The sequence below is a fragment of the Oncorhynchus mykiss genome, chromosome 17, assembly GCF_013265735.2.
Source record: "Oncorhynchus mykiss isolate Arlee chromosome 17, USDA_OmykA_1.1, whole genome shotgun sequence".
NCBI classification, from domain to species: domain Eukaryota; kingdom Metazoa; phylum Chordata; class Actinopteri; order Salmoniformes; family Salmonidae; genus Oncorhynchus; species Oncorhynchus mykiss.
Genome location: NC_048581.1, coordinates 32,764,560 through 32,780,305, shown reverse-complemented (window position 1 = coordinate 32,780,305; position 15,746 = coordinate 32,764,560). Strand labels below are relative to the sequence as shown.

The 15,746-nt window shown below is 43.5% G+C and overlaps 1 protein-coding gene across 1 annotated transcript; it reads left to right on the top strand.

Moving 5' to 3' along the window:
- Window positions 1–10,852: 10,852 nt before the first annotated feature.
- Window positions 10,853–14,783, top strand: irf2bp2b (interferon regulatory factor 2 binding protein 2b). The gene is made up of 2 exons (XM_021568207.2): window positions 10,853–13,251; window positions 13,584–14,783. Exons 1-2 carry the CDS (start codon window positions 12,465–12,467, stop codon window positions 14,321–14,323), a joined length of 1,527 nt encoding a protein of 508 aa, XP_021423882.1. The 5' UTR covers window positions 10,853–12,464; the 3' UTR covers window positions 14,324–14,783.
- The last annotated feature ends 963 nt before the right edge of the window (window positions 14,784–15,746 follow it).

Below are 15,746 nucleotides of genomic sequence, written 5' to 3'. Positions count from 1 at the left end.
TCTTCCACTTTGAGCCATGAGAGATTGACATGCATGTCATTAATGTTAGCTCTCGGTGTACTTTTAAGGGCTAGCCGTGCTTCCCTGTTCTGAGCCAACTGCAATTTTCCCAAGTCCCTCTTTGTGGTACCTGACCACACGACTGAACAGTGCGACAAAACTAGGGCCTGGAAGACCTGCCTTGTTGATAGTGTTGTTAATTAAGAAGGCAGAGCAGCACTTTATTATGGACAGACTTCTCCCCATCTTAGCTACTGTTGAATCAATATGTTTTGACAATGACAGTTTACACTCCAGGGTTACTCCAAGCAGTTTAGCCACCTCAACGTGCTCAATTTCTACATTATTCATTACGAGGTGTAGTTGAGGTTTAGGGTTGAGTGAATGATTTGTCACAAATAAAAATATTGTAGTTTTGGAAATATTTAGGACTAACTTATTCCTTGCTACCCATTCTGAAACTAACTGCAGCTCTTTGTTAAGTGTTTCAGTTATTTCAGTTGCTGTAGTAACTGGCGTGTATAGTGTTGAGTCATCCGCGTACATAGACACACTGGCTTTACTCAAAGCCAGCGGCATGTCGTTAGTAAAGATTGAAAAAAGCAAGGGGCCTAAACAACTACCCTGGGGAATTCCTGCTTTTACCTGGATTATGTTTGCGAGGCTTCCATTAAAGAGCACCCTCTGTGTTCTGTTAGACAAGAAACTCTTTATCCCCATAAAAGCAGGGTTTAAAAATATATATATATTTTAACCTTCATTTAACTAGGCAAGCCAGTCAAGAACAAATTCTTATCCGGCTGTGATTGGGAGTCCCATAGGGCGGTGCACAATTGGCCCAGCATCGTCCGGGTTTGGCCGGGGTAGGCTGTCATTGTAATTAAGAATTTGTTCTTAACTGACTTGCCTAGTTAAAAAAAGGGGGGCTTAACTATTCTTGGGTAGGGGAATTACTTCAGCTTCCCTCCAGGCCTGAGGGCTCACACTTTCTAGTAGGCTTAAATTGAAGATGTGGCAATATTGTCTGCTATTATCCTCAGTAATTTCCTATCCAGATTGTCAGCCCCCAGTGGCTTGTCATTGTTGATAGACAACAATACTTTTGTCACCTCTTCCACACTGACTTTACGGAATTCAAAGTCTATCATAATCTGGTCAGATATGCTTGGATGTGTAGTGTCAGCGTTTGTTGCTGGCATGTCATCCCTAAGTTTTTTTATCTTGCCAATGAAAAAGTCATTAATAATAAGGATTGGACCCTTTTTTTCCATTTTTGCCTTAAATGACATACCCAAATCAAACTGCCTGTATCTCAGGACCTGAAGCAAGCATGTATGCATATTCTTAATACCATTTGAAAGGAAACACTTTGAAGTTTGTGGAAATGTGAAATTAATGTAGGAGAATATAACACATTAGATCTGGTAAAAGATAATAAAAAGAAAACAATGTGTTTAAAAAATATATATATTTGAATCATGTTTGAAATGCAAGGGAATGGCCACAATGTATTATTCCAGTTTAGAGACAATTGAGATTTTGTCCACTAGATGGCAGCAGTGTATGTGCAAAGTTTTACACTGATCCAATGAACCATCACATTTCTGTTCAAAATGTTAAATCAAGTCTGCCCAAATGTGCCGAATTGGTTTATTAATAAATGTTCAAGTTCATAACTGTGCATTCTCCTCAAACAATAGCATGGTATTATTTGACTGTAATAGCTACAGTAAATTGGACGGTGCAGTTAGATTAACAAAGAATGAAAGCTTTCTGCCCATATCAGATATGTCTATATTGAAGATCCTGATTAGTTTATTATTGGAGTCAGGTGTGTTAGCTGGGGCTGGGGCAAAAGTGTGACACCAATCAGGCCGCTTAGGACTGGAGTTGCCCAGGCCTGGTGTAGAAGTTAAAGTAGTTGGCAATATCAGTGGGTTTTGTGATAAATGAGCCATCTGATTCAATGAATGATGGAGCCGAGTTGGCTTGTTCCCCCAAAATGTAATTTAAGGTGCTTTGTTTCATAGTATAGTTTATTTTTATTTAGCTTATTCACATGATTTCTTAATTTGCAGTATGTTGGTCAATCAGTTGGCTGCCAGACTTATTTGCCATACTCATCCTCTCAACCATACAATTTGTCAATTCCTCATCAATCCAAGGAGATTTAACAGTTTTTACAGTCATTTTCTCAATGGGTGTGTGCTTATTAGTAACTGGAATAAGCAATTTCATAGCTCAGATAAATAGCTTCTCCGCTGCCGTTGGCGGTTTGAAGGGGATTGATAGTTTTAGTGTGGCAGTGACCGCATGGCGAGGCCTCTCCAGGAATATAGCGGCTGAGGCCGGATGACAAAAACAGAGGGGAAGCTGGAAAATGTCTGAAAATGTTGCGCAGATGACGGTTTGATTCATGTGCTAGATGTCGTAAAACCATTTCCTTGACACAAGGACTAGCGAGGCAGGCTTGTTGTTTTTTTTTTTTACGAGTCTCTCATCCAGGCCAGGCAGAAATAGATTGACGTGCACATATGGGCTCTGCTAGCAATGAATCTATTACCGGTTAGGATATATAAGTAGCAGAGGTTGTGTGTTAGCTCCCAGAGTAAGCTTAGTGACCTAACACAGTCTAGCAGATAATCTATTACCATTTAGGATAAATATGTAGCAGAGATGGTTCTCTGAAGTACACTTGCGTGATGGGTAAAGACTTAAGTGTTACCTCCCCGAGCAAGGATTTAGCTTAGTGGGCTAACACGGTCTTCTGTTGGGTAGACAACCTGTTTTTTTAAACCTGCTAGTGTACTCTAGGATACTGGACCCTCTTGCTGCTCAACTTTCAACTTGCTAGGTGGTTTAAAAGGTAACCATGACACAGTTGGTCACATGATCAACATGTTGCATCACATGGTCCTACCATTCCTTAATCATCATGTTGTGTCATTTCTGAGTGGGTGGGCAAAATGCACCTTTGGAAGGGGCAATAGCCAGCCCAGCACCACCCCCTAGAATCTGCCTTGTTCCTCTGTGAGACACTGAAAAAAGCTTGAGTGTCAGGAAAAAATACATCTTCATCTCCTGTCATCCACTTCAACCTGACACTTCAGACTGTTGAAGTTTTGCCCTATTATCTTTTTAAAGTCAGAAACTCCCCTTTAATGGGCTTGCTGCCTTGGAGTGGCCTGAAAACACTGTCTGTCTGGACATTACGTAAGCTGTCATTATTTGCAGTTTCTTGCTTCAGGGCTTAGTTACATCACGGTGAACTTTGCTGTGCGACGCTGATGTTATTTCTGGCAGCCCTGTGTTACGTACCTGAATGGAGAATAGCTGGCTTTAGCACCCGGGCGAACTAACTGGCGAGGAGGAAAAACTGGGAAAACAGGAACAAAAAAATGTTTTCTCCCGTAACGGCCCAGACCGTAAAATAATCCATGACATTTAAGCGGCACTTCGTTGATGAGTTTCCCATTCTCTCCCCCCGAAGATGCATGTGGATATCGGAAAGAGTGAATCGAGGGGAAACTTGCAGAGCGTGTGGCAGAAAATAACCCAAGACACAGGGTTGCATCAGAGTAGGGATAGCCTACATGCAATAAGTATTGTTGCAGATGCTGCTACTCAAAGATAAGCAAAACTCTATGGTATTTTGCACCAATGCACAAACATGGTCTCTTTTGAGTTTTGCTTGCCTTTCTCCATCAGGAGAAATGTGCAATGGCCTAATATTCATTTGGTTTGGTTGAGGTACTGTCGAGTTGAGGAACGTTGGCTAGCATGATCTTTGGATCTTCTTTTTCCAAATAAATGAAAGCCTTGTTTTTGCTGGTGTCCACTAGTGTAGCTTCTCAGTTTGCATATCATATGATTTCACTCTTCTATCCTCTTAGGAATGTGTGTCCTCAACTGCTTTGCAATTTTGCTCTCCATATTTTCCCACACTGGAGAAATTGCGGGGGAGATTCGAGCAATTTCCCCACATGCTTGTGAAGAGCATGCGATCATGGGCTCGGTTGTTTGCAATTTTTCTAAATGTTCCCTTACAGTATATTAGTGAATGCAGACTATTATTTTATTAAATGCCCCACGTCCCCCGTTCCGCCCATCCTCCCCAAACTCCCTCCCCCTTAGTGTGGCGGCTTTGCAGATGTGGCACATCTGGCTCCAGGAGTGACTCATTATTATTCGCTCTGATGTTCCACTCCTCTCCCTCTCTCTCTCCTGCTGCCATGGCAACTGATGAATGTTTGGCAGGAAGCCCTAGTCGAGGGATACAGGGATGAATAAGAGCCTAGCGATGGGTGTTTGTGTGTGTGTGTGTGTGTGTATATGTGTGTGATAGAGAGAGTGGGAGGAATGGAAAAAGAGAGAGAGAGAGAGAGGGTATAGAGAAAAAAGGGAGGGAGGGAGAAGGGAGTAAGCTCTCAGTAGTTTGGCTTCGATCCAGGGCAACCATAATGCCTGGCTGAAATGAGGCCCTTGGCAGAACACCAGGTCTCAGAGAACAAAGATGTGTGCTTCTAACGCCGGCGACAGGGCCCCGCTTGGCAGCCTCTGCGTTTTCCCAGCAGCCTTTGCCTTGGCAGCCCGCCACCTTTTCCCTCCAGGCCTGCAAAGAGGATTAGGGTGGAGTGAGGGAGGGAGCGAGGGAGAGAGAGCGAGCGAGAGAGGGGAAAAAGAAAGCCTTGTTTTTCTCTTGTCTCCTCACTTTGCCCCTGTGACATCACCGCCTCTCCTCCGTTTCCAGATGCACACCGTCCAAAAGTGTTTTTCCCCTCTCTCTCCAAACGCGCCATTTTATTTGAGTTGGCCTTCCATTTTATAAACAGTGTCGTCAGTCGCTATATTGAGGGTAAGCCTGAGCGCCTAAAATGGCATCTTTCTCTGTAGTCTGACTAGCTGCACTTGTAAGGACTAGAGGACTAGATCTGCACCAAATGCCTATGCAGTTTCCAAGCGTTGACTTGAATGCAAACCCTGCTTTTGTGAAAGTGATGCAAAAACATCACACCCCTTCCTATACAATAAAGTGCTCGTGCTGTGACATTTCCAGGATATTGCATCACTCCATACTGCAACACTGCATCAAAGATCAAAGCACTGCAGTCAACGCCGCTTCTCGAGACTGTCGCCGCTTTAAGAAAGCTGCAAAGTCAATGCTGCAGCACCCAATGTGTTGTTCTTTTTTCAATCAGCATTTGTTACCTCTGCTTATTGATCTGCCAAAGAAGCATTGTGGACAATCAATAGGGTAGTACATTTTCCTTCTGCGCCGTCCAAGAAGCTATCTCTTTAAGTGGCATATGCCTCAGCCGTTCGAACCATAACAGGCTGTCAGGGTCAGAGAGTGGATTCATTGCAGCAAAGCAGGAAGTGATTTGGCGATTTAGTGCATGCACACTCAGCGAGCTGTGGGCAGTTGTCTGAAGCGTAGACCACACTATTTATTCACGTCTGTGTGCACACTGTAACCCAGCTTTAAGTGCTATTTAGGGGAGCAGTGAAGAGGGCTTTAAATGTGGGATATGTTTTCTATGTAAGGCAAGGGCTTAGATTGTGTCAAGCTCGGATGATTAAGACGAGAGGAAAAAAACACGTCTGTAAACAGGAAATGGTTCATTACTTAGAATATCCTGATAGGAGTGATCTCCATAGTAACCCTTTCCTTCCTGCACTGACAATAAAAACATGAAAGTATAATGATGATGATCATGATTTGTTTTCCCTTCCATTGCGCCACATTTAAAGTCAAATGTTGATGACGATAAACTAATGTGCGATTTCAGGGAATCGGGAATAAGCCATCTTTTGTACAACTTTTTTTAATACTGTTTTTCTGATGAGTTTACACAGCATGTGGCTTTTGTGCCTGTCAGAACCAACTGTGACTAAGCAAAATAGCCAATAGTGATACGTCAGTGCTCCAAGCTTAGTAACAACACAATGTCATCGACCCCACTCTAAAATAAGTCCATTAGGTCTATAACTAGCTAATGGTTTTCAGTTAATAACGTAGGAATAGGGCCATGTTGCAACAACCTCAGCCCACAAGATGAATTCCCCTAAATGGGAGGTTAGGCGCCACTGTAAGCCTACACTTTCTTGCCAACTACCGAAGTCGTCCTCTGACAAAAATACTACGATTTTTTTAGAATGCATGTCAATTAAATGCACACATTCAATCAATTACCTTGGAAAGGAAATTCCCTTTGGTACTATAAAGCTAATCATTTATAAGCATTGGGAGCCAAACAGCTATTTATTTGGAACTCTGTCAGTTGCTTCCCGACAGAGGCAAAAGTAAAAGGCCATTTGTTTTCTTTTTGCTCTCGAGAGCAACATGCAGCAGCATGCGCTCATAACTTCAAAGTACGTGTGCTGTGTACAGTAATGCTTAATTCACGAAAAGTACTGTTTAAAAATTGAAAGGCTTAAACACATCAAAGAGAAGCCACTACAAAGGCATTTGTTCAATTATTAAACGACTTCCATGCTGTTAATTTGCCTCAGTCACATACTGGAAGGCTTGCGCATATAACCACCTAGTTACCGAGTCTGTCTACTGACAGATTACAGAGGAACAAAAGTCCATTGACTGAGTCATAAGGGGGGTTTGCCGAACCGTAAACATTCCTGGTCAAGGGCAAATTGATAAGATTCATTATTTTTTTAATCAAACATATCCACCCTCCCTAGCTTTGGCAAGCAAATGCATGGAGTCATGTGGTTCAGTTATTGTCTTTATTTGTTTTTGCCATCATTGGATACTTTTGCAAATGGCCAGGAGTCCATCTGAAAAAAGCTGGACACCGTGCTACAGTGTGACCTCAATGTCACCTTCTCCAGTCTGCTTTTCCTGGGTTTCTTTCCCATCGAGCAGACTTCCTCCCATGTGAAACGGCTAAGCTGAATAAACTGACTCCTTTGACCCTCATCCTCGCCATGAGGCCATGTCTGCAAATATCACATCTGACTAACTCCAACCAACTGGGAAACTTTTCAAGGGCCCAAGAGTCATGCAGGCAAGGAATGGCTGACTTGAAAGAACTGACACTTGACTTTAGGCCAGCAGGTATAATGCATTTATGACATGGTCATAATGCACGGTAGGACTTGTCATATGACAATCTTATTCATGGGTTGCACGTTTCATCACAATATTGATTTGAATGTTCGTTTTTAGGATTGATGCCCAGCTGAGTATTCTACTCATTGCAGTCTCATTGAATGCTGATGAAGATTTAATCTAAAGTACATTACTGTGGCTTGGTAACCCCATGACATTTCAAAAGGAGGCAAAGACTTAGTAGGACAAGCTTTTGTCATCATTGTGACATTGGCAGATTTACTTTAGATACAGTATAACTTTGGCTAGCTAAGACTGAGAGGAGAGCACCGACATTTTAGCTAGCTAATGTTAGCATTGCTATCTATTTTTAACGAACAAGTCAACTTGACAACATCATAATGATGGCAAAGTTGTTTTCTACTAATTATTTGTCTACTTTAGCAATGTCATCATATTTCCAAGCCAATATAGTGTAACATTGACGAAACAGTCATTAGGCCCCTGTTCAGAAAGACATGACTAACCATTAGTCAGACATTAATATGCTGCGGCATCTGTAAAACATTGATAAGAATGGCAACGATGCAAGTGACGGATGTGCAACCGATGAATAATGTCTTAGTATCATGTCATAATGATCCTGAGATGTTGCCAAAAACAACACATAAAAAAGGCATACAGTAAGATATTAGTTAATAATCAAATATTATAAGGGTAGCTTTAAGTTACCCTAATTTCTCTTTAACCACTCTTGCCACTCTCTTCCTCGAACCATTAAGAAGGAAGATTAAAAGTAACAATAGCAGGCTCATGTCAAGACACTGTGGCAACCTCTGATTGCGTGACATGTAGTCCTCTGTGTTTGTGTGTTAGCCGCTGTTCAAGCTGCCACCAAGTCGGAGCACCTGGGGACGCTGAGCGATACCAGCGTGCCACATAAGCCACCAGAGTGCCCTCACCCCCCTCATTCATCCCTCCCTCCCTCCCCATCCCATCAGCAGATCAGCAGGTCTTAAGGTCTTCCAACCTTCGTGACAAGCCACAATTGATGCTCAAGTGGATTGTTATGCATGTGTGTGTGTGTGTGCATGTGTCTGTTACTTTGTGTTTGTGTCTGACTTTGTGTATGTGTGTGTAAACTGTAATCACACCGCATAAGGGGGAATGTTTGTCTTCACGCCTGCCCAGCTCAAGACAAGGCCACCAGTGTAAGTGATGTTCCAACTCTAATTAACCAGCTTACTAAAGAGCCTTAATTGAAACGAGGGTTACCTTGCTGCTCTGTAGATGTCTTGGCATGGTAGCGGGGTAATGTCTAAGCTGAATGGCAGCCATGATGATGAGACACAATATTGTGTTAGCTTGAGTATGTATTTTGTTAGAGTCTAGATACACACACACACACGTGCGCATGTGCACACTCACATTGTGTGTGTGTGCTCTGTTATTAAATACATACTCAAACGTACAAATCACAATGCAAACTGCACCACATCCAACCTATCTGACCTCCAAGTACATTCTTATTTTGGGTCAAAACTTTTCCTTTCTATTTTAATAACTACAGTATCTCTCCCAGCCATCGCATGGGATTTGCTTATACACCGTTCACATGGGCACATTGTCCTGGATGCAAATAGCCCACACTGCTATTACTGCTCAGTGCTCATTTGCCTCTTCTGCCTTAGGCTGCAGAGAAATAGGACACATTGTTCACTGGTGCACCTACAGTAGCCTACGTGTCCCCCTTGTGTCTCTCTCTCTTTCATTCTCTCTCCACACAGCTGACTGGGCGAGCGAGACAGGGCATGTGTGTTGCAGCCAAGAGAGAAGGACGAGACAAGATGGGCCACGGCCACATCAAGTCAGCTGTCTGGTCGATGCAGATCCACACCGACGTGATACAGTCATACAAACCATTGAGTAAGAGATGACTGTGTTGCTACTGTTAATGCTGAGTCATTGTCAGTGGTTCACTGCTCTCCTGTTGGCCAGTCATCATTCCACAGCTAGTTTGTTTACATTCAGGGGCGTCATGCACCCCAAAAATCTGAGGTGGCATAAAGTACACAAGGATGGCTGGGGTATGGTCCGGAGAAGGGCTATCCGTGAATTTGATAATTTAGCATTTTTCAAACACCTGAAACAGCTTTTCTCTGCAATCTATAGCCATAATCCTTACGCTTAATTTGATGTTCAAATATGTTTATTTTTCGTGAGTATTATTCCACATTTAGTTATTGCTTTCTTAACAAACATGCAAGTAGTTATGCCAGCTAAGATAGTTAGACAAGATAGCTACTGTTAAATTGATTGATAGCCCGGAGATGGGGAACCTGGTTGGGATAGCTCAGTGGTGTAAAGTACTTAAGTAAAAATACTTTAAAGTACTACTTAAGTCGTTTTGGGGGGTATCTGTACTTTACTATTTATATTTTTGACAACTTTTACTTCTCTACATTCCTAAAGAAAATAATGTACTTTTTACTCCATTCATATTCCCTGACATTCAAAAGTACACTTTGCATTTTGAATGCTTAAAATGGTCCAATTTACACACTTATCAAGAGAACTCTGGTCATCTCTACTGCCTCTGATCTACTTCATTTGTAAATGATTTCTGAGTGTTGGAGTGTGCCCCTGGCTATCCATACATTTTAAAAACAAGAAATTGGTGCAGTCTCATTTGCTTTATATAATGAATTTGAAATTATTTATACTTTTACTTTTGATACTTAAGTATATTTATAAACAAATACTTTTAAAGTTTTACTCATGTAATATTTTACTGGATGACCACTTTTACTTGAGTCATTTTCTATTAAAGTATCTTTACTTTTACTCAAGTATGACAATGTGGTACTTTTTCCACCACTGGGATAGCTAAAGCCAACTTCATACAATTGCTAAGTGGCTAGTAGTATTACAGAGTAGAGGTGGCACCACAGGTCCAGGAGTCCCCAAAATTCTGGGGTCTGTAGTTTTTCCTGATCTGGTAACCAACCTAACCAGCTAAAATTCTGGACCTTAGATGGTATGATTACTCTGGTGTAAAATGATTTGATATGGGCTATGATATGACCAGAGTTTTTCTAATCAGGTGACATGTTGTTTTTTATCCTGGGAAAAATGTCTGGCCTTGTTCATATGAATTATATTTTCAAGGGAAGGGAAAGGGTATATTTAGTCAGTTGCACAGTGGGGTTTTGTATACACAGAGAAAGTAACATGATTGGACAATAAAACTCACAGGGCTGAGCTTACTTTATGCAGGTATGCATCATGTAGTCCTGTCATATGCAACTGTAGGCCTAATTAAAAATGTACTCAGTCTCTGTCAGCTTTTGTGTTTATTGATTAATTCCAGTTAATCATTTTGGATTGAAAAAGTCTAGGTAGCCTAGACCGCTGCACCATTCAGGAGCCCACTATGCAATGAATAGCTGCCATTTCCCATGTCTAGCCTATTAGAAACAAATAGGTGTAGCCAAAAATGAAACTATTCATCACATTTAGGCGACTGTCTATTTAACAAAGAGCATGCTTTCTTTCAGAAACCATTTCCTTTGGCATTTGGCTTTAGCTTGCTGTGACTCGCTCGTCCTACCCCTCATGTCTGTGATCTTTGGCAGCGAGCCAGGATGGGTAGTTTGTTTTTCCACGGATGGGCGAGTTAAGAGGCGAGTACGTGACTAAAAACCACTTCCTGTTTGGAACGTCATCATAAAGTAGGCTACATGCTTGCAAAAAAACAACTGCTTTGTATCCGCAGGTCTCCTAAGCGGCATTGCCTCACACTCTACAATTGTGTGGCTAACCCTAACAAAGAGAGAAAGTAAATTACGGAAAACTCCTCGGTCGGTTGGCAATGAAGACATCGTGTTTTTGTCAAATCTTACAGTGAGCTATATAGGCTACAAACACCGTTCATGCAATAGCAACACATTTTTTTTTTATTAGGCCTAAGGCAATTTTGTTGACCTTCCTCACAGTCTAACAAGACCAGACCGGAGTGACATTTAGGCTATGTGGAATTATTATCAAAGTAAATGAACTATCCACACGAATAGCCTCTAGACTTAAGAATTGAAGGAGCTGTAATTGAAAAAAAGTGCAAACGATGTCTCGGTTTGTGACTTTGATCTGGGGGTTTCCGTATTCGCCAGTCAGACAGGCTGTGAGTTGTCGAGTTTACTGAATCACGAGGCGTCGATTGGTGTGAGTTAGTCATGCTGAACTTCATCCAATATTTGGACGATGAGGGAATGCACAGTCGCTCTTTGTGATAGCGATGTTCTCCGTCGTTATCAAACGGTGGTTAGGCGCTATATTCTCAAATGTCGAAATACAACAATGTTGCAGGCACGCGCCACGTCATTGTATGACTGCAACAAGGTATCAACTACCTCGTTATGTGATACATTGTTGCTTAGAATAAGGGGCGTGTGTAACAAGCGATTGACAAAGTAGCCCAAACACAGTTGATCACGGATATTTCTAAAATTATAAACATTTCGACGTTAGTTTTCATCATGCAACTATTCTAATCTATTTTTATGTCTAAACAAGCCGAGTGTGCAAAACTGAACTCGTAAACTATGGATTGGAAAGAGGCTATCCCATTTTAAAAGGACGAAGGAAGGGGGGTATAATCTGCCATAGTAACACAGAGTCGAATTGTATGGTTGGGTGAAAGCTATCTGCCTCGTGACGTTGTGCTGGCAGTGTGACTGGAATGAGGATTTGCTAAATAGGGCTCTAGTGCCAGCCCGGGAGAGCATGCATAGGCTAACTAAAGGCGCAAGATAGGTGACGCCACTTGTTGAGTTACATGCAAAGGCATTATATATTCGTGAGACAATTTAGGAGCCGCAATAATTGTTGCTTTGAAATCTTTGGATGTTGATTCTCAGTAATCAGAAGCCTATCATCAACATCTGATACAGTTTACCTTGACGTTAAATAACTACTTTTAGCAGCAGGGCTCAACTGCATCTAACCAGTTTCTCTTTAGGGCTTGCTGGCAGTTTAACTTCTTGTACAAGTGGTGGGGCCCACGGATAGAGGGAGAAAAAAAGGTGAACATGCGCTGGAGGGGCTGTCGAGGAATCAAGTAAATAGAATTGGAGCTGCTGGAGGCACTCGTGGTGTGTCGTCGGTGACGTCACCGCCCTACATTGAGTTCGAGCTGTGAGTTGTAGTGCGAGATAGATAGAGGCGCGCCGTAGTAAAGTACACAACTGCAATGAACTTCTCAGTGTAACTTGGCTGTTTTAAGGCTGCGTGGCTAGAGGGAAAATACACAATTATTCGCGATTCCTTTTTTTTCCTGCAGAATAAAACGAATCACAGGGAGATTTGGAGAATTTGGTATCCACTTTTCACGTAAACTATGTCGTCCGCGGCTGTAGCTGCTTCGAGGAGGCAGTCATGTTATTTGTGTGACTTGCCCCGCATGCCATGGGCGATGATCTGGGATTTTACCGAACCCGTTTGCAGGGGATGTGTCAACTACGAGGGAGCCGACCGGATTGAGTTTGTAATTGAGACTGCCCGACAGCTGAAGAGGGCTCATGGATTCCAGGACGGGAGATCTCCGGGTCCAGGCAAACCTCAGCACTCAGGGAAGGAAATTCAGTCCCACAACCATTCGGCTGGAGACCCCGGCTCGCGTCCGCCTCAGCCTCTGGATCGCTATCCCCTCTCTGACCGACCGCCAAGGTTGGGACCGGAGTACCAACCGGGGAGGCAAGTTAACGGCATCCCTGTGCCAAATGGATTTCCAAAACCTGACGACCCACCGGAGCTGAACCGCCAGAGCCCCAACCCTCGCAGGACTAGCACGGTTCCTCCCAATCTGGTGCCTTTAGTAAACGGAAACATGGGTCCAGTACACACACTCAATGGTCGGCCAGCTCAAATGGGTATGCCGGGCGCGTTGAATGTTCCTGGTCAAGGCGACCACGGCAAACGTGGGGAGGATATGAAAGACAAGCATAGACCGGATAGCATGTCGGACATGTCTGAGAGCCACAAGCGGGCGGAGGAGTGGATGGGCAAGGGCAAAACAGTGAGGGATTTGATGGCTCTCCACACATTCGACAGCAGGTTCAAGAAAGACCACGCGGCGATGCAGCGCGTCATGGGATATGAGACAAGTGCAACTTCTTCAAAACCAGGTAGGATTGTATATATTTTTTCACACAGGAATACATTCATTTGGAAGACTAAAACAGGAACTGGCAGTGTTCTTAGTCAGCTACTTTTCCACTGTGTTGACGTGGGTTTTCAGTTGAATGGTTGTTTATGCATGTTTACATTTCCCCTAGTCAGATCCCCAGCAGGCTTCCGACTAGACAACTTGTTTTGTTTTACATATGAAATAACATAAAACTTTCAGAGATTTTTCATTTAATTTACAGTGCATGCACATTTGGTGCTGTGGTGGTTGGAATGTTTGTTAACCCTTAACTCCTCTCTCTACCCCCTACCCCTCCTTCTTCTCCAACAGACAGAGGGAAGCACCCGCGGAGCATGAAGAGGAAAGCCTCCCCCGAGCCCGACGGCGAGGGCTCCACCCCCAAGATGAATGGCGGCGAGGGCCAGCCTTGGTTGCCGTCGCCCTCAGAGGTCCTCAAGATGCCCCCGGCCTCCCTGCCAGGCTTCTCTGCCGCTCCACCCTCCACCATCTCCCCCCACAGTCGCACCACCCCACCGGAGGCGGCCACGGCACAGAACGGCCAGTCGCCCATGGCAGCACTCATCCTCGCCGCTGACAATGCTGGCAACACTGGCTCGCCCAAGGATGCCAACCAGGTGCACTCCACCACGGCAGCGGGCCGGCGCAACAGCGGGAGCCCACTGTCCCCGTCCTCTGCAGGCCAGCGGCGGCTGACCCAGAGGGAGGTGGTGGCCACGGCCCATTCGCAGGGCATGGACCCTCACGGGGCGCCGCCGCAGAGCATTCCAGACTCGTCGGTGCCGGGCAGCGTGCCACTGTGCTGCACCCTGTGCCACGAGAGGCTGGAGGACACACACTTTGTCCAGTGTCCGTCAGTGCCCTCGCACAAGTTCTGCTTCCCCTGCTCCCGGGAGAGTATCAAACAGCAGGGGGCCACGGGAGAGGTGTACTGCCCCAGCGGGGAGAAATGCCCACTGGTGGGCTCCAACGTACCATGGGCCTTCATGCAGGGTGAAATAGCCACCATCTTGGCAGGGGACGTGAAAGTAAAAAAGGAGAGAGATCCTTGATTTTACCAGCGTTTTTTTTTTTTTAAACTACCACAACAAACAAACAAAAACCAACATGTACACCATTACAACTGAATATAAATCCTCGTACCATGCATACCATCCAAAAGAAACTGATGGACGTGTACATATTGGACACAAGGGAAGTTGTATGCTTCGTAAACATGGCTGTATAATTATTTTTTTTGTTTATTTTGTTTTTGTTTTTCAATACATTGTGTTTCAATATATTTTTTTTTGAAGATAAAGGTATGTACTCATCATAACAGACTACTTTCCTCCTCCCCCTTTTTTTCGATGTACTTTTAGTTCTGGTGGCAGTCCCTGTTAAACATAGAATGTGACTAACTAATATGACTCTACGAGCACTTGGCAAACTGAATTGCTTCTAGCTGTACTTGTATGCACTTGTTTAAAAAAAAAAACTTGCCAAATACAATTTCTGACCTTGTAATAATAACTAGTGTCTGGTTTGCTTATTTCCCTGCAATTAGTAATGAGTGAAGCCATAGGGAGAGGGAGAGAGAGACATGTCCCGATTATGAATCACTCATGGGCAGTGATGCAATACTTTTGACAAGAACAAAATGGGACCCGGGGAGGATTGGGGGGTGGGGTAGCAAAGCGAGGGAGTAGAGGGAGGAAAAGAAGTGAGGGGAGATTTTCTATACAGCAGTAAACATACAGTTGAATATGCCAGCATGAAAAATTCCTCAGATGGTTTTAATACTCGTGATTTACTTTGCTTACAGCAGTTATGAGGCTATTGTACATTCAATGACCACTAAGTTAGTCAAATCTACCGCATGTCTCCTATGCTGGTAAAAACAACTATTCGTAGTATGTCATACTATAAGTACAGGTACGGTTAACCCAAAAGGGCTTAAATGTTAATTTAAGCCGTTCACTAAGGTAATTCCACGCCACTGTTTATTGGGGATGTTGATTGTAGAGTGATTCTGCACAATTGAAACAGCCTCTACTGTGCATTATCTCTTGCTAAGTCAGCCTGAATGTAGGGAGTTGTTTCAGTTTGTGTTCAAAGCTAGCGATGGAGCTAAAATGTACGGGAGTCATGTTGATCAATACGATCGACACAATATTCAGTTAAATCTCTTTCAGATCTATTCTCTTGTCACTTCGCCCCCAGGGCCATTGCCTTTGACACATTGTATCCACGCCCTAACACAAAACAAAACATAGTAAGGATGTGAAGTCACGAATGATTACGTCATGTGACTACTTGTGAGCTCAGCACATGTGAGCTTTGATTGGAGGTATTGGCTTTTTCCTCAACTCAACGCTGCATGCTTGTCAAGAAGTATGAATGCAATCCAGAGAAATAGTTTTGACCACATTCGTTGAGGCTACTGTAGAAGCAAACATGTAGCGTGCACTGTGTGAGAGGGATTCTTCCATTCGA